This window comes from Furipterus horrens, unplaced genomic scaffold, assembly GCF_987537825.1.
Source record: "Furipterus horrens unplaced genomic scaffold, mFurHor1.1.pri manual_scaffold_3, whole genome shotgun sequence".
In the NCBI taxonomy this organism is placed as follows: Eukaryota; Metazoa; Chordata; class Mammalia; order Chiroptera; family Furipteridae; genus Furipterus; species Furipterus horrens.
In genome coordinates this window covers 140,101,889-140,126,769 of record NW_028327173.1, presented here as the reverse complement: position 1 = coordinate 140,126,769, position 24,881 = coordinate 140,101,889, and the positions used below count along the sequence as shown (strand labels likewise).

The window sequence follows — 24,881 nt, the reverse complement described above, 5'->3', positions numbered from 1 at the left end:
TTAGTTGTGCTCCTTCAAGACAGGTGCTGCGTGGCAGGGGTTTATCAGACTGTGCCCTGCCTTTGTGCCTCTGGTCTCTAGTGTCACCGATCCATTCATCTGCCGTGCACAGTCTACTCTGGTTGCAGTAGTTGCCTGTGATTTATCTGTGACAGAGATGTTGCTTTCGAGGGAGGGCAGAGCCTTCAGTCTGTAACGAGAAGCAGGCGGCCTGTGGAATGTGATCATTTGATGCTGATGATGCCTCCACTCTGCAGCCCACTTTCTCTTTCCCAGTTCCACGTGGATGCTGCTCTGTGTGTTCAGGCTGTTTTAACACCAAATGCAATGCCTCCAAATTGTGACTGGGAGCCCCCAGCACCCTCTCTTGCTGTTGTCTCCTATAGAAAATTCTTAGGGATCGAGCAAAAAGGAAAACGGACTCACGAACATGGACAAGAGTGTGGTGATTATGGGAGGAGGGGGGAAGAAGGGGGCTAAATGGTAATGGAAAAAAATTCAATGAAATTTTAAAGAAATTTTAAAAACTGAAAAAGAAAAGAAAGAAAATTCCTTTTGACAAATGCATTTTTAGATGGCAGGCATCTTCTCAAGACTCTGTGTTGTATTCCAAGAAATGCCTTGAATTTAAAAATCATCAGAGTTGCCTGCTGGAAAGAGTATGACATTTGGAGTCATTTCGAGCCAGGTGTGGATTCGGGTCCCGTCTGCCCTGTCCTAGTCACACAAATCTGTGTGTGCAAGCCTTCAAGCGTTTCCTCTGTCCACTAGGAGTAATAACACCTTCCCACCAGGGTTTCTTGGTACTAAGTGCACAGAAAATGCTATTAAAAAAACATTAATATGTGACCTCTGAATTTGCAATCAAGAAAAACCCTTTATTACTCCATGAGGTTTCTTATACAGGTTTTCCATTTGCTCTGCCTATATGAACAGTTAAATTTTCATCACACATTTACTAAATAAGTGGATGTCTTTAAGTATCCAGATTTTTTTTTTTTTAATGTGAAGCCTGAAGGGCAGCTTGTAGGTTTGACTCGCAGTACCCCTATTCCTGTGCAGTAGCTGAAACAGGTATGTCAGTAGCACTTGGAAATCTTATTTCTACAAATGAACTGGCAGAACAGCTAACCAGGCCAGGAAACATTCCAGCCTTTTCTGTGGAACAGTAACTTTTTGCCTTTGTAAACAATTTCATCTGTATGTCTGGGTTCTGCTCCACTATACAGAAGATGGTCCTTCTCTCCCATCATGTAGTTGATTTGGAGGGTTTCAGTGCCTACCATGTGCCCTGTGCAGTGGGCCAGGTGTTGAAGATGGACCCCCTGTTCCCTAGGGGGAAGAGTAGCTGTACTACTGCTCATTCCTTGGGGAGCTCTAGCAACAACTTGCTGGGAAATATTTAGCAGAATTAATACTTGGGGACAAAGGCTGATGCCTAATAAAACCATCATATAAATCAAGCTCAGGATGTAAATCCAGGGCTCCACTAATATTCTGTGTTTTAATGGAAGAAACACCTGCTGAGCTATCCATAAAGGAGCTTGCAGAAATCTGTTGAAATTGTCATTTCCTTAACTACCTGAGTGCCGGGCCCCTTCACAGAGTTCCCACCCTCCATTTCTACACCAAAGAGGCAGAATGTCTTTTTAGAATGGATGGTTATGCCTCCAAGGGCATGTAAGGCCTTGTCTTAGAGTTAGGAAGAGTTTTTATAATTGTGGATAGTTTTCTATAATGTGGAAAATGGGAAAACATTTTTATGATATTGCAAACTTAGGGAACATTTGAAAAAAATCAAGGTCCTTCACTTAATTGAAAATAATGGCTTATATCTTAGTGACCCATACTAGAAACTCAAGAGCAACTTCCTGGGCCACTTGATAGCCATGTGCCTTTGTGTAGGTATGACCTTCCTCATATTCCCAGCCCTTCCTGGTCAGTAAAATGGGGACAACAGTGCCTAACTCAGAGCAGTTGATTGGTAAGTGGCAGCTGCCCTTGTCAGACCAGTTAGCCCTTTGCACACAGTAGGTGGGCAGGTGGCGCATGTGGGCCAGGACATTAAGTCACCACTTTAGTGTAGGCATAGTGTCCACTCCTGTTAAACCTGCAGCTCTCAAGGCTGCTATGAGCTTCCATGGTGAAAGCTTAATTGCCATTGGCTAATTAAAACTGTGTAGGACCAAGACAGCGAGGAGGAGGCACTTCCCAGTTAATGCTAACTGAGGATGTCCCATTTGCAAGGGTAGAAGTTGTTGACTAGGCTCACCTAGGAATTTTGTGGGGTGACAGGAGCCCCATTGGTAGGGTGTCAGGTGCTATGGAGTTCAACTGTGGGCTCTGGTAAGGGTTTCTTTGGGCTGTAGATTCTTCTACCCAGGCAGACAAATTGGGAACATTGCAGGACTGAATGCCAAGACTTGACCATAATCTTGGAGTGAGTAGACAAGGGCCATTGAGCCTATTGCCAAGTCCTTGAATGCAGGCGCCAACCTTGTTACTATTAATGTCTCCTGAAGGGTTAGGGGAGTCCTGAATTCAAGTTCTGGCTATACTTTTCACTAGCTAGCTGACTTTGGACAAGTTAGCCATTCTCTGCTACTTTTCTCATCAGTAAAACGGTGCTATGAAACTACTTGCCTCCTAGAGGTGTTGGGAGGATTAAGTGAGCCATTCACATAAAGCACCTACAACACTGGCACATTCTAAGTGTTCTGTAGATGGCAGCTGTTATTACTAAGCCAGGCCAGCCTATGCACTGCCCCTGGAATATGCCTTTGCAAGACTCCTTGCCTTTGCTTAAGGGCTTCCCACTTCACCCCTTCCCACCAATGCCTTGTTCAACTTCATGGCCCGCATCCATCACGTGTTCAGGGGTGAAAAAGCTCTGCCTCGAGTCATGGGTGCTAAGGATGCTGGTGCCTTGGCCTTGCTCCTCCTCCTCTCTGGACCTCAATTTCCTCATCTGTAAAATTAGGTGGAGAAGGGTTGAGTCCTTGCAGGAGCTGTGAATCAGCTCTGCTAGAGTCTCAGACATGGGCAGGTGGCCAGGGTGGCCCCAGGTGAGCTCAGCTGGAAGCATCTGCACCTGCAGCCCCACCCTGCAAAACCCTGACCCTGACTTGTGGGGTCTGGCGGTGGGGTGTACATGTGCCAGTCTTGTGCAGCCTGCACAGAGCCCTGCCTTGCAGGCCTGCTCCTAAATCTGTGCCTGTTCCACTCTCCTGGAGACCAAAGAGAATGGCAGAAGTCAGAGGAGGCAGAGCCCATGGCCTTGGCAGGCCAGGAGCCTCCCTGGGTGTGTAAGAGGGCCACACTGGGCTTGAGCTTGGATGCTAGTGTGTGCACAAGTGGTGCCTCGGAACAGGACTTGATATATTTTTTTTCCCAGTCATCCATTTATTCTTCAGCACACTCACCCTCACTGAGCTCCCACTATGTGTCAGACAAATCTCCATCTGGCCCCTGCCCACTGAGAGCTAGCTTTGTGGAAGGTTTAGTGCAGCATTTCTCAAACTAGTATTGACAATTTGGGACAGACAATTCTTTATTTGGGGGGGGGGGGCGGGGGCATCCTGGAACTATAGAATGTTTAGTAGCATCCCTGGCTTCAATTCACTAGATGCCAGTAGCATTCCCACCAAGTTGTGATGAAGAAAAAGGTCGCTAGACATAAGCAAATGTCCCCTCAGTGCAATGACGCTTGTTGAGAACCACTGGTCTAGTGTTACCAGTCTGCATAGTTGTACACCTGGATCGCTTAAGAGCTAGTTATTGAATAATTATGTGCCAGGCACTTGACTGAGCCCTTTGATACAGTACCTGCAGAGAAGTGCCAGAGACACACCTATGAGGTAGGTATAGTGAAACATTTTACAGATGAAGGCAGCTCCTAGCACAGTCCTTTACAGTCACAGCAAGTCAACAGCCATTAGGATCCTACCTCTGGTCTAACAATTTGCCATTCTAAGTCTCTTCCATTTCTGTCCTCACCCTTACCTGGAAGGATGGGCAGGGACTGACAGGAAAGGAGAACAGAAGTTGGCTAATGACCTGGCCTGCCAGGAGCCTTATGATGGGACGAAGGTCATAGAATGACCCTTGTCAGGTGCATATATTTTTCATGGTACAGTCTGGTCACTTCTGTCATCTCATCCCAGCCTCACAGTGTCCTGGGAGGGGGCAGAATAATCAGTCTGTTTCACAGAGGAGTAAGGTGACCCACTGGAACCTGCTTTGCCCAAGACAGTGAGGTGACTGAAGGCAGCTGCTGCAGGGAACCCTGCTATACCTGATAGAGTTGTTGCTAACTGAATGTCACAATGCCTGCTAGGGTCGTTGCTAACTGATGTCAGGCCTCTTACACAAAATGGCTGAGTTCTTACAAAGAGAACCAAGCAGGAGTCTCTAGCTGGGAAGTGAGGGACAACGGCCTCACTATGGCTTCAGCCAGGCTTCGGATGGAGGCTGAACTTCAGCTTCCTGGCCACGACTGCATGGTTCTTTGTAAATATTCCACAGCAAGTTGCCTTTCAAAGACAAGGAAGCACACAGCACAAAATCCCACAGCAGTCCATCTCAAGGACAGCAGCTGGTTTCAGTTTAATGATGTATTAGTTAGCGTTGTTGTAGTAACAAACAACCCCAAAATCTCAGTGCTGTTACTACAACAAACATTTTTTTCTCATTCATGTTGCAATCAGTGGCTGAAGGGCAGCTGCTGTAGCTCTGCTCCATGTGTCTTACCATTCTGGCACCCAGGCTGAAGGAACAGCCCCAGCCTGGGAAATGTGTTCTCATGGCAGAAGAGAACATGAACCTTCCACACCATGGCTCTTCAGGCAAGTGCACTCCTCCCTGGGGGATGGGGTGGGCACTGCAAGAAGTCACATGGCTACAGGTAAGGACATATAAAACCCACTAGGTACAACCTATGACAATGACTCAACATGCAAAGACTTTCCACTTTCAAAGACACAAAATCCTAAAATGTGAAAACTGGGAAGAATGCAGAGTCCCCTGTCCAAGAATATCACAGTCCTCCATATTACAAAGATCAGGAAAAATGACAAACCTGTTAGGGGTTCTGGAGGATCCCAGATTGTAGGTTTTTATAGATACACAAACAGGACCTGGCCTTCCTGGCCCCATCTCACCCCAAAGCATCTACAGCAGTGGCTCTCAACCTACCTAATGCCACGACCCTTTAATACAGTTCCTCGTGTTGTGGTGACCCCCAACCATAAAATTATTTTCATTGCTACTTCATAACTGTAATTTTGCTACAGTTATGAATCGTAAGTTATCTGATATGCACGATGTATTTTCATTGTTACAAATTGAACATAATTAAAGCATAGTGATTAATCACAAAAACAATATGTAATTATATATGTTTTTTAGGATGGTCTTAGGTGAACCCTGTGAAAGGATCGTTCGACCCCCAAAGGGGTCGTGACCCACAGGTTGAGAACTGCTTATCTACAGTATCCCCACAGAGCAACCCTCCGTGCTCATGAAATAACCAGAGGCCAGAGTCTCTCAGCTTTAATGCCTTAAAATTACATGCATGGTTTGTATATACATGCAGTTTGAGGGCTAGCTTCTCTAAAGCCTCTAACTCCACAAAGGTTCAGAACCAGGTCACTGGATCTTGAGTCAGTCCAATGAGCTCATTCGGTCAGTTGCTATGGTAACTGCAACAGATGGTCCCTTCAGAGAGAGAGGCTGGTTAAGACAGCGCACAGTGAGTCCAAGGATGTCATGACCAAGGCACAGAGTTTTGAATCAACAGAGGAGAGTGAAGACCAGCTCAGGCTCAGCACTTTGACCAGGGAGGCTGCAGTTCAGGGAAGTCAGCAGCTCCTGCCTGCCTACGATTTGAGGAAGGACTGTCCCCAGGATAACAGAAAAAAATGTTGGATTCTAGGAGCATGTCCAGCTGATACAAGTGTGCTATATTCCAGGCAGAAGAGGATCAAGAAGGGGATCCAGGGGGCCTGGCTCCACAGCCTGGCCCAGTCACTTTACCTGGTGCACCTTTCTCTCCCGGAGATAATTTCTACAAAAAGGGGAGGATCCCACACAGACCAGAAATGCTGGTGTCAGGCCTTTTACAAAGTACCTGCAGTGAATACAACAAAAAAGAGGGGTTAATTGAATTGCAATCTTAATCATCCATGGACCTTCCCAACAACATTCAAGGTGAACCTCTGGATGTGAGTTCAACATTAAAATGCAAGTTTAGCACATTTATTTGTTGGGTTGTTTATAAATCTGGCAAATTAGCATAACCCTGCCCCCTCAGAATCTTTGGGCCAGTCCTCTAGCACAGACTATCTGTGACTAAACATGACATAAAACTAAAAGGACATGCTTTCATTCATTCATTCAATAGTGAATGTCCAGGGTAAGCCAGGTACTGTGCTGAAAATAGACTTTACAAAACAAACAAAAACCATTGTCCTGGCTCTCGAGTCCTGGAGGGAGGGAGATCAATAATCAATGAACGACAGCAAGGCAAAACTGTAGAAGCATTTGTGAGGTACACCCTTAGTCCAAGGGGTGTGACTCCCTCTATGGGAAAAGGGAATCAGGAAAAGCTTCCTGGAAGATGTCATGCCTGAACTTGACTTAATTCAGAAAGTGGGTCATGATGGGCCTGGGGGAATTAAGCCAGGCAGTGCAGGTCACCAGAATATTTGCTGTTGTTGGGCATAAAGCAAATGGAGTGAGGCAGGTTGGAGAAATGGGCAAGGCCTCGGCCTCCCAGGTTGAGGGGTGTTAGCATTACCCGGTGTGCTTGATTTGGACAGAGACACAGAGGCGGATTTAACGGCGGGCGCATCGGACACGTACCCTGGTCCCCGACTTCTGAAGGGCCCCGCAAAACCCCAACTTTACACTTTTTTCTAATGACACCAAGTTTGGTTTCATGTGTGCAATTTTAATTACATACAAGTTGTAAACTTGCAGGACACTTCAGAAGTCGGGGCCCAGGGCGCGCGCCCAGTGTACCCACTGTTAAATCTGCCTCTGACAGAGAGACTTGTATCTTGGCTCCACCCAATCTTGGTCGGTCCCAGTTTATTTCCAGTAATGTATAGGGTCTGAATTGCTGGAAATCTGTCCTGGGTAGCCTCTTACTAACTATACTAGTCATTTAAAAAGCAATAACTTCCAACCACATTTACATTTTTGGAGAAGCATAAAATTGGTTCATCTGCACAAATCAGTCTGCTTTCTGGTTAGATTTCGCTCCCAACCCCTTTTTGTTCTTTTTTTCTTTTGGAGATGGGGGAGAGTGGACCTCAGGCCTTTAAAGAATCTAGATAATTTGCTAGTAATTGAGAAAACTGTTAAAAATTTGTCAATAAAATTGAAAGATTTGGAGCCAGAAAAAAACCACTGCCAAGCAAAGTAATTGATCATATTTAAAGAAATCGTCACCTCCCGTCTGCCAACCCAAAACAGAAGCATAAAGACGAGTGGGGCACCCCTACCCTGTCAGTCACATCACCAATTCTCACCCAATCCGCCTCCTAAACCTGTCTCCAATCCATCCCCTATTTCAGGCCCCACCATCAACCAATACAACACTTCTTCCAAGTCTGTACATCACTGTAAATTTTACCAACACAAACACCCTCTGCGGCCCCGTACGCCACCATCAGAACACAGGTCATGTTCCTTCAGTAGAACATTCAAGGCCTTCACACATGGCCTTCACCTGGCTCTCCAGCCTCATTTCCCACCACACCCAACCATCCTCATTCCCCTAACATACTGGGCTCATTAAGCCTGAATACAGGAGCATTTGCTTTGCTCAAAGATAGGGAAAACTAGTCCAAGAATCAATTTATACATCTAGTGAGGGCATTCCTTGACAATCCAGAAACACCCCAAAGCAAAAGAAAGAACTGCCAAATCCATCTGGCTGCTACTGCTACTGACGAAGGTACTGTCCTTAGCACAAGACCGTCCTTTACAGCTTACAAAAGCACTTTGACTCCTGCTCTCTCATCAGCTCTCAAATACATGAGAAATATATAGGCAACAGTTATTATTCCCACTCTAGAGATGAGGAAATCGCCCCAGAGAGGCAGTGGGTACCTAAAGAGTCACACAGCCAGGACTTCAAGAGCCAGTGCTCTTTCCATATAACAGAATCAGGGGACAAGGCACAATTGAGAGCAGGAGAACCACCCTGCTGTCTTTAGGTACAAGAGCCAGACAGCTTTTTCCTCCTTAGACTAGTCCCATTCACTTCTCCCAGTCTCAGGGTACCATGGCTGCAGTGCAATGAGCTCAGTCATCACACTGCCACCTGTTTCGCAAATGGCCAAGGCAGTCTCCATGGTGCCATCTCACGGTGTTGTGTCCAGGGCAGAGGGCAGGAAGTGCGAGACAACTGGCAGTGGAATGAGAACCGGCAGTACCCCAGGGATGATGGGTGGGCATCTTCCCTGTTCTACTCAGCCCCATGAAGTGACTCAACGGGGGTGCTGTAGCACCTCCAGCAGGGTACTCTTGGAAGGCACCTGGTACAGGTCTGCCCTGTCCTCATCCTCAAAGTAGACCTGCAAGATTAACAGAGGAGCAGAGGTCAGATCAAACAAAGGGCTGCAGCAGCACCAGGCATGTTGAGGCCAAGTCTAGGGTAAGTTAAAGAGATATGACTGCTATTAGCTGAATGCCTCTCATACAGAGCAGTGGAATATAAAGTACTCAGTCCTCCCCCAAGATACTAATAAAAGTATTATCGGCCCTGACCCATGTGACTCGGTTGGGCATCATCCCGCAAAGTGAAAGGTCGCTGGTTTGATTCCAAGTCAGGTCACATGACTGGGTTGTGTGTTCAGTCCCTGGTTGGCATATGTACGAGAGGTAACAGAGATGTTTCTCTCTCACATCGATGTTTTTCTCCCTCTCTCTAAATAACTAAATAATTTTAAAAAATAAAAATAAAAAGGGTATTATTGGCTCCATTTTCCAAAGACAGAACAAAGGCTCATCTTATGTTCGTAAGATAGCTCTCAATCCCACATTGGGTGAGGAGGGTGTCCATGCATGGGGACAGCCAATATGAAGTGTCAGAGACCAATGAAGGTGAGAAAGGCAACCACAAATGGCAGGGGGCAGGCTGCCACGGGGAGTGAGAACCCAAGAAGGATAAGGGGTATGTGTGCAGAGTGGTTGAACGGTGTGCATGTAGGAAGAGGCACCCCGCTTACACTGGGGCAGCAGCCTGATGTGCGAGTCAAAAGTCTAGGTAGGGTGAAGAAGATTCTACATGGAAGAGGGGATCGTGGTAGTGACAGGAGGGGGACTGATCAAATGAATAAATATATGAATAATAGTAGAAGCCACTATTACAAATATAGAAAGGAAGAAAAGAGCGCCTGTGGTGTTGGATTAGAACTGAAGATACCTGTGAGACCTCATGTTTCTTTCTCTTTCTCTCTCTCTCTCTCTCTTCCCCATCCCCACTCTCTCTCTCTCTCTCTCTCTCTCTCTCTCTCTCTCTCTCACACACACACACACACACACACACATTTACACGCCCACACCCCTATTGTACAGATCTTGGCTCCAAATACACTTTTCTACTAAAAAACAACCAGGACTGCTTGGGGAAAAATGGTTGATTCCAGAACTGAGACAAAAAAAAAAAAGCACAATTTGAGCCTAGAACAGCTTGTGCCAGAAAGCAAAGAAATGCTTACAAAATGGAAACAAGTCAAAAGGACACAGAAACAAATTTAGAGGGGTTCCCATTGACCAAATCTGAGATAATATGAGTATAACCTAATCATAGTAATAGACTATAACTCAATGAATAAAGTAGGAAACCATAAGTCAACTGATATAAAGAGATTATTATGTTGAAGGTTTGATAAACAATGGAACATTTACATCATTTCAAAGTACCTCCCTATAAATTACTAATTACAAAGAAAAAAAGATTTACAGTACAAAAGACTGTCAGACCCCCACCTCAATCAGGTGATCAAAATGAATGTCATCAGTAATGGGACAAAATGAAATTAAGAGCAGCTGACAGGATGCAACAAGACGCATCACTTCTGTGGTATTCTGGTCAAATATGCATAATCCATATCTCGTCAGGAAAAAACAAAGACAAACCCACGCGGATGGACTTTACACAAAATGCCTAGTCTGTACTCTTCAAAAGTAGTAAGATCAAGAAAATCAAGGAAGGACCGAGAAACTCCTCAATAGACTGAAGGAGGCTAAAGGGACATGACCACTAAATACAAAATACAATGTGGGATTCTGAACAGGTCTGTTTGCTACAAAGGACATTACTGGAACAAACTGTAAATGCTGAATGGAGTCTCAGGATTAGGTGGTACTAGTGCAGTGATCTTCAACCCTTTTCATCTCATGGCACACATAAACTAATTACTAAAATTTTGCAGCACACCAAACAAATAGGTATAATTTTGATTGATTCACACTGGATGGCTATCGTGTTGGCTGTTGTCATTTTTTTATTTGACAATCTAAGGGAAAAGAGATCAGTGCCCCTCTTTGTATGTTTTAAAAATTCTTGTGGCACACCGGTTGAAAATCACTGTACTAGTGTATCAAAGTTAATTTCCTGATTTTGATGGTTGATTAGGATTTTGAAGGAAAATACCCTTGTTTGTGGGAAATAGAAACTGAAGTATTCAGGGATGATGGGGGATCAGTCGGCATCTTATTCTGAAATGGTTAGAAGATAAATTCTTTGTACTGTAATTGGGATTATTTTGTTGATCCCAGTGATGGAATATTATTCAGCCCTAAAAAGGAAATTCTGACACATGCTACGACATGGATGAGTCTTGAGGATGTTATGCTAAGTAAAACAAGCCAGACACAAAGTCCAATATTATATGGCTCCACTCATATGAGGTACCTAAAGTAGTCAAGTTAGTAGAGACAGAAAGTAAAATGGTGGTTTCTAGGGGCTGGAGGAGAAAATAGGGAGTTATATTGTTTAATGGGGACAGAGTTTCAGTTTGGGATGATGAAAAGGGAAATGGATGGTGGTGATGGTTGTATAATAATGTGAATGTACTCAATGCTACTGAACTATAATAATAATTATATAACTAATTAAAAAGAGCTAAAAATGGTATTTTATGGTAAATATACAGAACATAAAATGGTAAATGGTAAATTTTATGTTCTGTTTTACCACAATTTTTTTAAAAAGCAATGAAACCTCCACACCCCCGCAAAAAATCCCATAGAGGAACAAAATAAAACTTCTCTTACCTCTAAGTTATCGGGGCAGTATTTCTGCTCTAAGTCCCAAGAGGGCGTTTCACCAAACATCACCATTAGATGATCAATAAACCTAAGGATATAACATGTACTTTCTGGGTATCAATAACTCATGATCTACTTTCCCACATCATAGTCCCCAGACACCAAATCACAGAGATAACAAGAATGTACAGAACATGAAATGCAATGTAAGTCATTTTTACAACAGTGCCCAAACTGTGTATGTGTATCACTTGTCCTATTAGGACATAGTAATTTTCTTTAAATTTAAGTCTGACTCAAGCTTAACAACATTCCTCACATTCAGCCACATTCTAAGCATTAACCCTAGGAAATCACGTTATAACTTCTAGTTATATATTGTCTAATAAAATACACTTAAATTACTATGCATATACCACCTACAATTATTTCACATCTCACCAGATATGTACAAACACCGTACCAGCCCCGTCAGTACAATGGTGAGGTTGTGTCTGTCCCTGCAAGGGTAGTTAGCAAAAGGACAATCAGCTACAGGATAGAGATTACGCCAAACCAGACTGAAACCCTCTACACTATTCTCTTCCCTCCTCAACCAAAATCCACCTGTCCCTCCTGCAGAGACAGCAGGAAAAGAGCATGCTAGCAAGAGCAGAAGTTCTTGGGCAAGTAAGTACCTGGAGTCCTCATGAAAAGCAGAGATGAAGTCCGACTGGGCATACTCTGGGTACAGAAAGAGCACAGGCCAGCTCAGTCGGCCCTGGTCATCTACACTCAACCTGGCTCCATAGGGTTTCTCAAAGCTGAGCCCATCCAGCAGTTTACCTAGACCTTCTGAGGCTGAATCTTCATCCTCACTGGCAGCTTCAGCAACTAGCCTGATGTTCCTAGCCTAGCCTGCGGTAAAGACAGAAACACAAAGAAACCTTATTGTGTGGAAAGATGCAAACACATTTCACTAAAACAGGGAAACCACAACACTGCGAGCTCCCTGATTCGTCTTCATTATCCCTGAGGCCTGGCACATAGTAGGCATCATCTGTTTAACTCAACTTCCCCCGACGTGTACCACAACAAAGACGAACTAGACACGGTTCTTGCCCTCAAGACCTTGCTCATGGTCTAGTGGGGAGACCTAAGGAAATAAGTACAATATACAGTAAGAAGTAAAGCTGTGGAACTGCAGACCATGAATAATTAGTTCAGTCTGAAAGCTGGAGGTGACTGGGGAACTCTAGGCCTTAAACAAAGACTTCGTAAGGCAGAGAAGTAGAAGTGGGGGAAGGTGGAAGGGCATTCTGCCCCAAGGAACAGCATGTACAAAGGCACAGAAAAGATCAAGAGTGTGGCATGTACAAAAATGACAATGCTTGTTTAGCTAGGACATGGAATACTAAAGATAATGCACACTGATTTAATCTTGACTGTCTCATGGAACTAAGGATAATCTGAAGTCTGAATAGTAGAGTCACCTCTTATGTTTGTGTATGGAGATTCCTAAGGTTACAAATGAGAAGAAAATTACATGCACTCAAAATTGCCTTTGATAGGATCTCCTAACAGGGGTTGGCAAACTTTTCCTTAAAGGGTCAGATAAGAAATATTTGAGGCTTTGTGGTTCAAATGGTCTCTGTTGAAGTTAACTACTCAACTTTGGCCTTGTAGTGTGAAACAGTTACAGGTACCACATAAACACACAGGCAGGACTGCAATTTGTTGACCTCTGCTTTAAACTATTGGTAATAGTATGTGTGGTTTTGTGTATACACTGTCTTTTGTACAGTGAGGTTTTTGAGATGCAGTTAAGACTAAAGGAGAGAACCAAAATAAGGTGTGTGTGCAAATGCCTGGGCATTTCAATATTCTACATTTTAGAAAATGACCAAATCTCTGATTATGAATGAGAATTAGATGGAGAATCAGGAGTATTCCATTTTGTTTAACTTGTTTATATGTGTGAACAGACTGCTTGTTGTGGGGGCGGGGGGACTAGTGGAGTGCATCTGAGTAGTGTGAAGTTCTCAAAGTCAACAAGTCACTTAAATGGGTGCGTAATTTAACTCACCAAAGAATGAAACCAAGAACCTACCCAACACCAAGACCAAGTAATCCAAGGCTCACCGAGTGACTTGCTCACCAGGTAAAAGCAAGGTTTAGATCAGACTACATTCATTTACAGCAAGGACCTGACTGACCAACATTAGCTACGTGAGGTTTCTTTACCTCTGTGAGACCACATCATCACCTAGCAAAACAGGAGCCAGGAAACCTACCTCAGAATGCAACTGTGAAGATTAAATGATGCTTAACCCGTAGCAACTATTCAGGATAGGTTACCTGAGACCAACACATGTACACAAGTGGGAGAGCTGACTGAACTCAGGGAGTCTGACTCCACAGCCCCTTCATCACACAGAGAGAAAATGAACAAATCCATTCAGGTAAAGCATCCCAAGAAAGGTTCCCAAGAGGCCTCAGGATCAGTGGATTTGACAAGACCATAAGGGCCTAAGGTTTGAGAACTCACCTTGATGGCCTGGAGTAAAGCCTCATTCAGATCCTGCTCCTTCTTTTCTTTCAACTTTGCTTTCCTCAAATCCCTCTGTTCAGTTCGCTGAAAATGAAATTCAGACCAATCATCACCAGGGAATTTGCTTCCTCGTTACCCTAGCCTGTTCCTAAATTACTATCTCTTGACTCTATGCAATCCAGGCTCCTGTGTCAAGGGACACCAGTAGCTAAATTCAGTTCAATAAACATTTTAAAAGCACATGTCTGGGTGTCAGGACCAGTGACAGCAGAAATTTAAAAATCTACAATTCCATGCCCAAGGAGCTCACAGTCCCTGGTGGTGTGAACCAAGTGCTTTAAAATACAGAGGAAGGAGTGACTAATTCTGCACCTTTGAGAAGGTGGGTTTAAACAGGCAAGGAAGAGTCTAGTCCACCAGATGAAGAAGAAAGGGCATTCTTGGTAAAGGGACTGACATTGCATGGATACCACTATGGGGCCTCTTTTTTTCTTTCTTTTTTTTTATCCTCACTTGAGGACATGCTTATTGATTTTAGAGAGAGGGGAAGGGAGAGAGAGGAAGAGAAACATCGATGTGAGAAACATTGACTGGTGACCTCATATGCACCCCAACCATGCACTGAACCCACAGCCTAGGCCTGTGCCCTGACCAGGAATCAGACCCAGAACCTTTCGGTTTATGGACAACACTCCAATTAACTGAGCCACCCAGCCAGGGCATCCCCCCACCCTCACCCCAACTATGGGGCATTTTAGTTTCATTGGTATGGATGGGAAAACCCAGGGCAAGAACTTATCAGAAGCTCTGTCTTTTTCACAATTATTATATAATCGACAAGAGAAAAATGCCACCAGTCTACTTAATCTGGCAGGAAGATAATTTAATTTCCATTTCCTGCTAATCTACCCCAAATCAGTTGATCCTGCTCTTACCCTCAAGATTGTGATTAATAGGGATCAGCAAACTCCTTCTGTAAAGGGCCAGAGAGTAAATGTTTTAGGCTTTGAAGACCATGTGTGGTCTCTCTCATCTAGTATCTGGTTTTGTTGCTGTTTAGAACCCTTTAAAAATGTGAAAAACATTCTCAGTTCATAGCATGTGCAAAAACAGGCCTCTATTTGGCCTGTGGATCAGTTTTCTGACCACTGCTCGAAAATATAGCACCAACCATTCATCAACTTCCCCACAAATGCCCCAGAAAGGCTAGTTTCTTTTTGTTCGTTTTTTTTTTTTTTCTTGTGGACAGCCTACCCTTTCAGGGAGATAATGGCTGATAATTCTTGGTCATTCCTTCTCCCATCCAGTCTGCCAAGAGGGCTGCAAAAATCCTTTCTGCTGTTAGCAAGTTTGATTACACTATCAAGAGTGCCCCACTCATGGATACCACTAGAACTATACCCAATTCCACCTTCCTAGTTGAGCTACACTTGACCACTGTCTGGTCCACATTAGAGAATGATTAAGATGGATTATTAAGGATGACTCGGACTCTGTCTCATGTTTTACTGATTTACAGAATGCAAGTGGGTGAATATGGCTTTCTGCTGTATCTCCTGAAGTTTTGGGTCTCAGTAGCCCACATAAAGTGGGATAACCACCAGGTCAGGTCAGAGGAGCCCTGAACTATGGAGTTCACTGCTCCCTCTCTCTTTTTTTTTTTCTTTAAGATTTTATTTATTTATTCTTAGAGAGTGACGAAGAGAGAAATAGAGGGAGAGAAACATCAATGTGTGGTTGCCTCCTGCACACTCCCAACCGGGGACCTGGCCTGCAACCCAGGCATGTGCCTTGACTGGGAATAGAACCTGTGACCCTTTGGTTCTCAGGTTGGCACTCAATCCACTGAGCCACAGCAGCCACTGCAACTGCTCCCTCTTTTTAAATCAACTCTGTTGAGTTATAATTTACAAACTTTGATAAGTTTTGACAAATATATACCCTGAGAGCTCAATACTCCAATCAAGGTAGAGAATATTTCTTTCCCTAGAAAGTTCCCTCATGCCCCTTTGCAGTCGGTCTCCCTCCCATCTCAACACTGTATGTTTGTTTCTTTTTATTGCCAAGTAATATTCCATGGTATAAATATACAACTTTGTTTATCTACACTCCTGTTATTGGCTACAAGGCCTATTTCTGGGTTATTATAAATAAAAACAGACTATAGCATTCTTATACAAGTCTTTCTATAAACTTGTTTTTATTTCTCTTAGGTAGATTCCTAGGAGTGAAATTCTTGGGTCACAGGACAGGTATATGAAACTGCCAAACTGATTTCCAACATAGTCATACCATTCTATATCACACTGGCATTGTTTTAGAATTTTAGTTGTCCCAGCAACATTTGTTAAAAAGACTATTCCTTCTCCATTGAATGGTCTAGGTACTCTTGTTGAAAATCAATTGTTTATAAATATGAGGATTTCTGAGCCCCCAATTGTTACATTGATCGATATGTCTATCCTTATGCCAGTACCACAACACAGTAGTCCCTCTCTATATTGCGGTTCACTTATCGCGGCCTCACTGTATCACAGGATTTTTAAAATTATGTTTATTTATCATGGATTTTTCGCTATATTGCGGGATTTTGCGGTACTGTATACATATGTTGTTCAAGTTACGTAGGTTTAAGAGTGTAGAATATGTTTAAGAATGAAAATAGTGTTTATAAAAGTGTGGAAAAGGTTAATAAGGGAGTGGGAAAGGTTAATAAGGGACTGGGAACGGTTTATAAGTGTGTGGGAAGGGTTTATAAAGCCTTAAAATATATATAAATACTAAAATAAATGTAAGGTTCCTACTTCGTGGATTTTCACCTATTGTGGGGGCGGGGGGGGGGTTCTAGAACGTAATATCCGCAATAAGTGAGGAAATACTGTATCTTGAGTACTACAATTTTGTAGTAAGATTTAAAATTAGGAAGTATGAGTCTTCTTTTATTTTTCAGGATTCTTTTGGCTATTCTGGGTCCCTTGAATTTCCATATGAATATTAGCATCAGCTTGTCAATATGCTACAAAGAAGCCAACTGGAATTTTGATGCAGAGTGCACTGAAGAGTATTGTCACCTTAACAATATAAGATTTCATCCATGAACATGGAATGTCTTCCCACTCATTTCAGTTTAGTTTCTTTCAACAATGTTTTGTATTTCCAAAGTATAAGTTTTATGCTACTTCTGTGAAATTTATTCCTAAGTATTTTATTCTTTTTGATGCTATTATAGATAAAATTGTTTTCTTAATTTCATATTGGGAATGTTCATTAAAACTCTATAGAATACAAATAATTTTTGTATATTGACATATCCTACCAGCTTGAACTAATTTGAGTTCCAATAGTTCTTTTAGTGGATTCCTTAGGATTTTCCATATTTAAGACAATATCATTTGCAAACAGAGGTAGTTTTTACTTCTTCCTCTCATTCATTTCTGAAGGGTAGATTTGCTGGATATAGAATTCTTGGTTGAGTCTTTTGCTTTCAGCACTTTGAACGTCATCCCATTGCCTTTTGGTTTCCATGGTTTCTGATGAGCTATCAGCTTTTAATTTTATTGAGGGTCTCTTATATGTGAAGTCACTTCTCTCTTGATACTTTTAAGATTCTCTTCTTTGTCTTTGACTTTCAGCAGTCTATGATGTGTCTGGGTATAGATTTAAGTATTTCCTACTTGGAGTTTGTTAAGCTTCTTGGGAGGGTAGATTACTGTTTTTATCAAATCTGAGAAGTTTTCAGTTCTTATTTCTTCAAATATTCTTTTGCCCCTTTCTCTCTCTCCTGGAACTCCCAGTATGCCTATGATGATGTGCCTGATGACACCCCACAGGTGTCTCAGTCTCACTTCACCTTTATTCTTTTTTCTTTCTGTTCCTCAAACTGGGTAATCGCAAATGACCTATCTTCAAAGTTCGGCCATTAAGCTCCCTAGTGAATTTGTCATTTCAATTCTCATACTTTTCAACTACAGTTATCGTGCAGGGTTCAAAGTTCCAGACAACGAAGAGAAAGAGTATGTCTTTTTCCTCCCCTAGCAATTTCTGATTTCTTCCTCTCTTGGTTTAGTTCTTCCTTTTTCAATGTATTTTTATTTTATTTATTTGCATTGACTTATTTTTATTGATAATGGTGGTATTATACATGGCAATGTACTCTCATGGCAGGATACTATCCACTTGAGGTAAAGATACTGCAGCATCTTTCTAGGCATTTAAATTTGTTGTGTTTGTTGAGCAATTACCAACCATCCCATTTGTTAAGAGGTTCACTGAGTGCATGAGAGGGCGAAGCAAAAGGAAGTGGTGACAGCAGAGGGTTGCTTTCACCTGGAAGACTTGGATACCACCTCTTAGTTGGAGTACCTGGTATTGGTCTGGAATACATAAAAAGACAAATCAGTCTATAACTTATCTAGTTTTTTCTCTAGTGATTTAAACTTAGCCTCCATGAACTTGGCCAAACTATCAACTGCACCAAGGACAGAATCAATTCTCTCTAGTAGATGATCTCTAATTTCCTTTGTGTCAGTTAATAATATCACAGGTCTCTTCACCTGACTCACTTCCAGGTGGCTCTGTGTCTCTTCCCTTTTACTCTTGTCATTTGTAGAGTCGGCTCATCTGTTGATATTGCTTCCTTTCTTGTCTCTGTTTCTGTGACAACTAGAGATAGAGCTTGGGTTAACGCTGCTTGTGGTGTGTCCTCCAGGAATGCTGGTGGCTCTCTCTATGCTGGATCTTTTGGTGGACCTGCCTGATGAGGATCTGTTGACCTGGACATCATGACTGATAACGGCCTGCTTGGGCAGCTCTGCAAGGGCCCAGACATCTTGGTTAAAACTTGTTGGTTCATGGGTTTTATTTTTAAAGAAGAAAAAGTTTACAATGACCAAAAGACACAATCTGAGGAATACTAATTAATTCATTAATGCTGACTAAATGTCAAATGGCTGCTGATTTTGCCACCAACCTTTAGTTTGTCTGCTTTAGCCCTCATTTCCAGAAGCTTCTTCTCTCTGGCATCTATCTGCAGCCCCTCATCGCACCAGTGCACAGCCTCGGCAGAGTTTTTTAATTCCAGATGGCATAAGACACCTGCAGAACTCAGAACCCTTAGGATCCATGGACAACATGCATAGGAAGAGCCCCCCTTGAAGAGGAATCCCCACCTCCACTACCTACCAGCCAGCACCCTATATGGAAAGTCCCTTGTACTGCATTCCCAAAACTAGAAAGACTATTTTTTATATCTCAGATCAGTAAGATCTCTAGTGCACTCAGCTCAAAACTCCTGTGAGCCTCCCTAGTCTTAAGGACTCAAAGTAGGAAAGGCTACAGCTTAGTGGCAAAAAGCAAAAGCCTTGGAATCAGACAGATCTGGGCTAGAAATCTGGTTCTGTCATTAACCAACTAGGCATTAGACAAAGGACTGAGCATCTCTGAGCTTCGGGTTCTTTATCTGCAAATGAGAAGAATAAAGCCCGTCTCAGGTGTTTTTTTCTAAATGGAGTTTGAAAGTACAGTTTGCCTCAGCCATTAATCAAAGCAGCGGCAAGACCAAAGACATTAGGCCTCTCCTGAAATTGTTCTTGATGTCCACCAGTTTAAGCTGCCTCTCCTTTAATCATGCTCAGTTTTCTCCCATTAGCCTCTTTGGGCTTTCCATAGAATTTCAAAATATGAGAACTATAAGTGCTTACATGTCAACAGAATCCAACTTCATCTTTCAAAGATGAATGAACTGATACTCAGAGTGGGTATCTTGCTAAGATCACATAGTAAGGTAAAACTGACAATTCAATGAAGGATTACAGACGCCCAACTTGAGAGGCCAATTCCACAGGACTATACTCAATTTACTTGCCAATCTTTATTCAGTACCTTCTTTCCCTATGAGCATGGATCTGCTTACCACCTCCAATCATAAATATCTAAATAGCTAAAGCATAATTTCGATAAAGCATTTTAAGTTGGTCCATGGGGATATAGGGAAAATTAATACTTGAGAAATAAATTAAAGTTTGCAAAGCACCTTTAAACTTCTCAAAAAACGGTGAAGTATAAAAGCAATAAAACACTATTATTACATAGAAAGGTCAGACTACAAGAGAAAAAATAACCTGGGAACATTTCAGCATCAGAGTTATTAGCACAGGTTGCATAACTTATCTTTTAATTAACATTAACATGGCATTTTAATATCTCGCCTTTCAATCAACAAAAATAAATTTTTTTAATCCTCACCAAAGGACATGCTCATTGATTTTCAAGAAAGAGGGGAAGGGAAGGAGAAAGAGAGGGAGAGGAGCATCAATTGGTTGCCTGTTGTATGTGCCCTGGCTGGGTACCGAATCTGCAACCTAGACATGTGCCCTGACTGGGAATTGAACCTGCAACCTTTCTGTTTACAGGATGATGTTCCAGCCAACTGAGCTACACTGGTCAGGGCTCAATAAAAAAACGTTTGCAAAAAAATTAGAATGTGGCTTTGGAACTGCCTTATTTTAATTAATTTTTATTCTTTATTAATTTGAAATGAGGAATTTCATTTTCTCTACAAATTCTTAAAACACAAAGGGTTAGATTATTCTCTGGGGAATTCTTTAAAAAAATGGAATGTTGTTATTGATAAGGACAAGGAACTTAATATCAAGATTGCAAAAATAAGGTGACTTCATTAGTTTCTTAGCACCTTAATATCAAAGCTTAAAATGTCTCAACTTTTGGCACAGTAAGTACTAACTTTTCCTTATTTCTAATCATACTGTACAAAACTTACCTCTCACTATTGCTTTGAGGTGGCAGGGTTTTAGTTTTCTGGCAGCTGTCACATCATTGAGAGACGAACGAAAATTGCCTAATGAAACACCATTTAGTTAAAAAAAAAAACAAAAAACCAACAAGTTTTAAAATCAGAATATTTCCAAAATTTTGTGCGTAGAGACAAAGACACTCTGTACAATCTTGGATAAATGTAAATCAGAGCAACTGTTTTTAGAAAAATATCCATAATTATGCTCATCAAAAGCCTTAGAAATGTTTTTATCAGGCAACCAATCCACAGAACTATAGATGGCTAGCTAATAAGCACATGAAAAGATGCTCCACATCATGGATGATTAGAGAAATTAAAATTAACATGAAACTGGCAAAGATTGATAATATCCAGATAGGGGAAAAGGGTACTCCAATGGTAAATTAGAGAGCAAATTAGCATGAACTTTGTGGGTACATTGTGACCCATGAATATTCTTCTAAGTTATCCTACCTTACATAGTTGCTATGAGGTCAAGAGGGATAACAAATGTCAAAGTCCTTTATAAGCCCTACCAGTGACATATACAAAGAATGGCTCTCACTATTATGCATCTGCTCCTCTGGTGTCCCTGTACACGCACAGGTTTTTTTCTTGCAAGGTGCTTGCTCATGTTAGCCCTATAAATGACACCTTTTAAGTTCACCAAGGAAAGGAGCTATGTAGCTCTTGTTCGCAGTACAGTGCCTAGCACACAGTAAAAGTCAGGTCTTACTCATCTCTGTGATGCCAGTACCTGGCACAGCATACTGTCTGTCTGCTGAATGAAGAAAATATATTCCTCCGGAAATTAGAAGACTGGGTCTCTAGTCCAGGTTCAGGCTTTAACCAAGGAGTCCCTCTCCCTGGGCCCATGCAAAATGAAGGCACTGACTGGCCCAAATAATCTCTGGAGTGCTATACCACTCTTATTTTCTTAGGATTTTATAATAAAACAGGCTAAATGAGAAAACAGGTAGAGCAGACAATGGTTGAGAAGGAACTCTGCTCAAATGGTGATGAGTCCCAACAGACTCATCCCAGCTAGACTGCAAGGCTTATTTTCTCTCAGCCCCTCAGAATGCCTGGGGTCATTCCCAGGTCCTCTCTAAACTGTGATAAGAAACGTGGGTTTAAAATGATGAAGACTAGTCACTAGCAAATAAGCAGTGTTTCCCAAGGTCATATCTGCAGAACAGTACTGCAAGTGTTACCTGAAGAGGTGGTTTACAGACCCTGAGAATCATGGGGTAAGGTTCTTTGCTGTAGGTTATCTAAGAGTCCTTAACATACCAATGTGCACTGCAAATCCCCCACAGAGAAACAGCACTTTCCAAACTTACTTGTGCAAAGAATATTTTTTACTTCAAGAGTCCCACAGAATACTCTTTGAGAAATTCTCCCTTAGATAATATAGTTTCTCTCACACAAAGTTCTCTATTACCTTAATCCTTCCACAAAAGCATCCTTGAGAAGGCCGGAAGCGGGGGTGGGTAGGAGGGAATGGGACATTTTTTTTGAGGGAATAGAAGCATGTGAGCTTTAAAAAATCCCAGATCATACCAACTCATATACTAAAGTATTTGATGTCACCCATTTGTTCAGATAGCAAAAATTATGCAATCTATCTGGTTTCCCTTTTCACCAACTTTGCCTGGAAGATCAGAATTCAATTAGAGTAAACGATCCTAGGTATCTGGGATAAGCAGCTCTTCTTCCTGACATTCTCAAACTCCCCACTGACCATAATAATGCCTTTATCATAAGTTAACTCTTTAGAAAGCACTCAATAATGGAATAAATTACCCAAATAGTACTGTGCTGCTGCCCGGTTGGTATAAAGAACAGCATTCAAATCAGGGTCAGCACATTTCTTCTTTAAGCCTTCAGTATATGATATCACAGCTTTTTTATAGTCTTTTTCTTTAAAGTAATCATTGCGCTCATTTTTATAGGTCTTGGCCTGTTCTGCAAAGAGAGAAATAATCATTATCTCCTATTTTTTAAAAGGCTCATTAAAAATATTCTAAATCATGCAACAATGCAACATAATAAACCAAGTAGAAGAAACCAATAGGGAAACAAAATTCAAAAAATTCTATAAACCTGCTTATTAACATGGAGAAATAAAGTCATGTGTACTTAATACTACAATCAATTCCAAATATTTTACAAGGTAGATTATTAAGTGCTTACAAAAAAGAAAACATACAGGAAAAAAGGTATACGTACCCTAGTTTTTGAAGAACTTTTTTTTTTAAGTTACTGAGGAGATGGGGGGAAATTATACTTTTACTTTTGCTTATGTTATTTTATTCCCTGGAATGCAAATTCCATCCTCACCCTAGTAAGAGCCTACAAAATTGTTAAGACTCAGTTCAAATTTCTGATCCATTGTGAACCCACCCCTACCTCCCTGCCTTCAGTGTTCCAGCAGCACCTTGTATACAGCTACATGTTGGCACATATCACACAGGTTTGTCCTGATTCTTTAGGACAATCTGGTTACCCACTGGAGCATGACCTTGGAGACCGGTCTTCTTCACCCCTGTATCCTTAATGCCTAGCATTTAGTAGGTGTCCAAAAAACTGGATGTGGAATAAATAGTGACAGGTTATCTCAGGCTAACTACTACGTGTTATAAATCAGAACGACTCACTTTTTTTTTTAATCCTCACCTGAGGACATGCTTATTGATTTTAGAGAGAGGGGAAGGGAGGGAGAGAGAAACATCCATCTGTTGCCGCTCACATGTGCCCCGATGGGCCCACTTGGACCCCCACGGGACCACCTGGACGCTGCGGAACCCGCAACCGAGGAATGGAATAGAACCCGAAACCCCTTGTTTATGGGACAACGCTCCAACCGAGCCACACCGGCCAGGGACAGAACGACTCACTCTTTACCTCAATTCAATAGACACGGAACAAATGTTAAGAGTCATGGAAGATACCTTCTGGAGATCGCTCGTCATCAAAAATAATTGACTGGAGGCAAGCCAAATCAGGATTCTCCTTGGGATCAATTTCTGATGGTGCTTTCTTCATAAATAGGGGGATCTTTTCAAATTCCTAGAGATTGTTAAGAGAAGAATGAACCACAGAAATGGGATTTGCCACTGAGTAGATCCAAATCTCTACATCAAAATTTTCTTACTTATTATGATGTGCAAAACATCATGATTGCCTATGTCGCTCCCTACCCAGGCCTCAGTTTCTCATCTATAAATGAGAGTGTAGAATAATGATCTCTAAAGATTCTTTGCCTTATGACATTCTTACAAGAGTGGCAGTACACATCTTCACTGAGCGCTCAATGTTCCTTCATCTTCGCCACAACCCCATCACATTCGTGCTATACCTAGGGCAATTATAGATCCAGGAGACGGATCAGAGAAGTTAAGTGACCGACCCAGTAGCAGAGCCAGTGGGTGGAGGAGTCACAGGCCTGACTCCTAAACCTGTCCTCCTGAGTGCACTGACAGAGTAAGAAGGCCCCCAATCCCTCGAGGCCGACTGTTAACACTCGAGCAGAAACCACGCGTCTGCTGGCAGCGTCAGGGGTCTAGGAGCTGAGGGAGCCGCTAAGTCCGCACGACGCCCTCACACGGTGAGGAGCCCACAGGCCTGCCTACCTCTTCCCAGTGGTCCTCGTGGAAGCCGCCACGGTAAGGCTGGCTCGGGGATTTTTCCGTTAACGAGTCCTGAGTGTCGTCGGACGCGGGGTCCGGCTCAGGCCGCTCCATGGCAGCTCCTCAGCTCTCCAGCCACGGGCTCGCGGTCCCGGCGCCGCCGGAAACTGCAACCCGGTTTCCCCGGTTTCCGGCCGCGCGAGCGCCCTTCCCTAAATCCTCCGGGTGGCGCCCGATCGCTTGCCTAGTGTTCCGCGGTACGGGGGGCGTGGCCAACCTGGCTCCAATCGTCCCTCGGGCTGACACCTGTCCCGCCCAGCCCTTCCCCGCCACCCCCTCAGCCGCAGCCCCGCCCCCCGAATGCTTTTGTGGTGGTGGATAAACCCGGCTTCCCTCAACGCCCCACTGTCCACTCATTCGTTCGCTTGTTCAGCAGGTTAATACATATTGCCTAAGCTCCTTCTGGATTTCCAGGACGGTTGTATTCTGTGGGTATACAGGGCTGGGCAAAGCAGATAAAATCCCAGCCTCCTAGGAGTTGATAAGGTAGTGAGGAGAGACAGACAATAAATAAATAAGATGTGAGACTTTGTCAGGCGGTAGCAAGAGCTATGGGAGTAAACGTTTAAACTGGTGGACAGGC

The 24,881-nt window shown here is 42.8% G+C and overlaps 1 protein-coding gene across 2 annotated transcripts; it reads right to left on the bottom strand.

Moving 5' to 3' along the window:
* Nucleotides 1–5,325: 5,325 nt before the first annotated feature.
* LOC150016198 (hsp70/Hsp90 co-chaperone CNS1 homolog) lies at nucleotides 5,326–24,435 on the bottom strand. 2 transcript variants are annotated; one of them, XM_090271932.1, is made up of 11 exons: nucleotides 24,242–24,435; nucleotides 23,561–23,678; nucleotides 22,413–22,574; nucleotides 20,592–20,669; nucleotides 18,783–18,907; nucleotides 13,811–13,897; nucleotides 11,961–12,175; nucleotides 11,290–11,371; nucleotides 8,501–8,582; nucleotides 7,551–7,554; nucleotides 5,328–6,127 (listed from the first exon to the last, which is right to left on the bottom strand). In XM_090271932.1, exons 1-11 carry the CDS (start codon nucleotides 24,350–24,352, stop codon nucleotides 6,025–6,027), a joined length of 1,167 nt encoding a protein of 388 aa, XP_090128058.1. In that variant the 5' UTR covers nucleotides 24,353–24,435; the 3' UTR covers nucleotides 5,328–6,024. The 2 variants fall into 2 exon arrangements, with proteins under 2 accessions (XP_090128057.1, XP_090128058.1); XM_090271931.1 differs by lacking the exons at nucleotides 7,551–7,554; nucleotides 11,290–11,371; nucleotides 11,961–12,175 and having other exon boundaries at nucleotides 5,326–6,131; nucleotides 8,504–8,582.
* Between the last annotated feature and the right edge of the window lie 446 nt (nucleotides 24,436–24,881).

Bases quoted from the DNA above. Each gene is read 5' to 3' on its own strand.
- LOC150016198 (XM_090271932.1), bottom strand. From the start codon at position 24,352: ATGGAGCGGCCTGAGCCGGACCCCGCGTCCGACGACACTCAGGACTCG. The intron at 22,575-23,560 runs GTATCTTCCATG...CTCTCTTTGCAG, and splicing joins TGACGAGCGATCTCCAGAAG to AACAGGCCAAGACCTATAAA. The intron at 8,583-11,289 runs GTAAGAGAAGTT...TTAATCTTGCAG, and splicing joins ACTGCCCCGATAACTTAGAG to GTCTACTTTGAGGATGAGGA.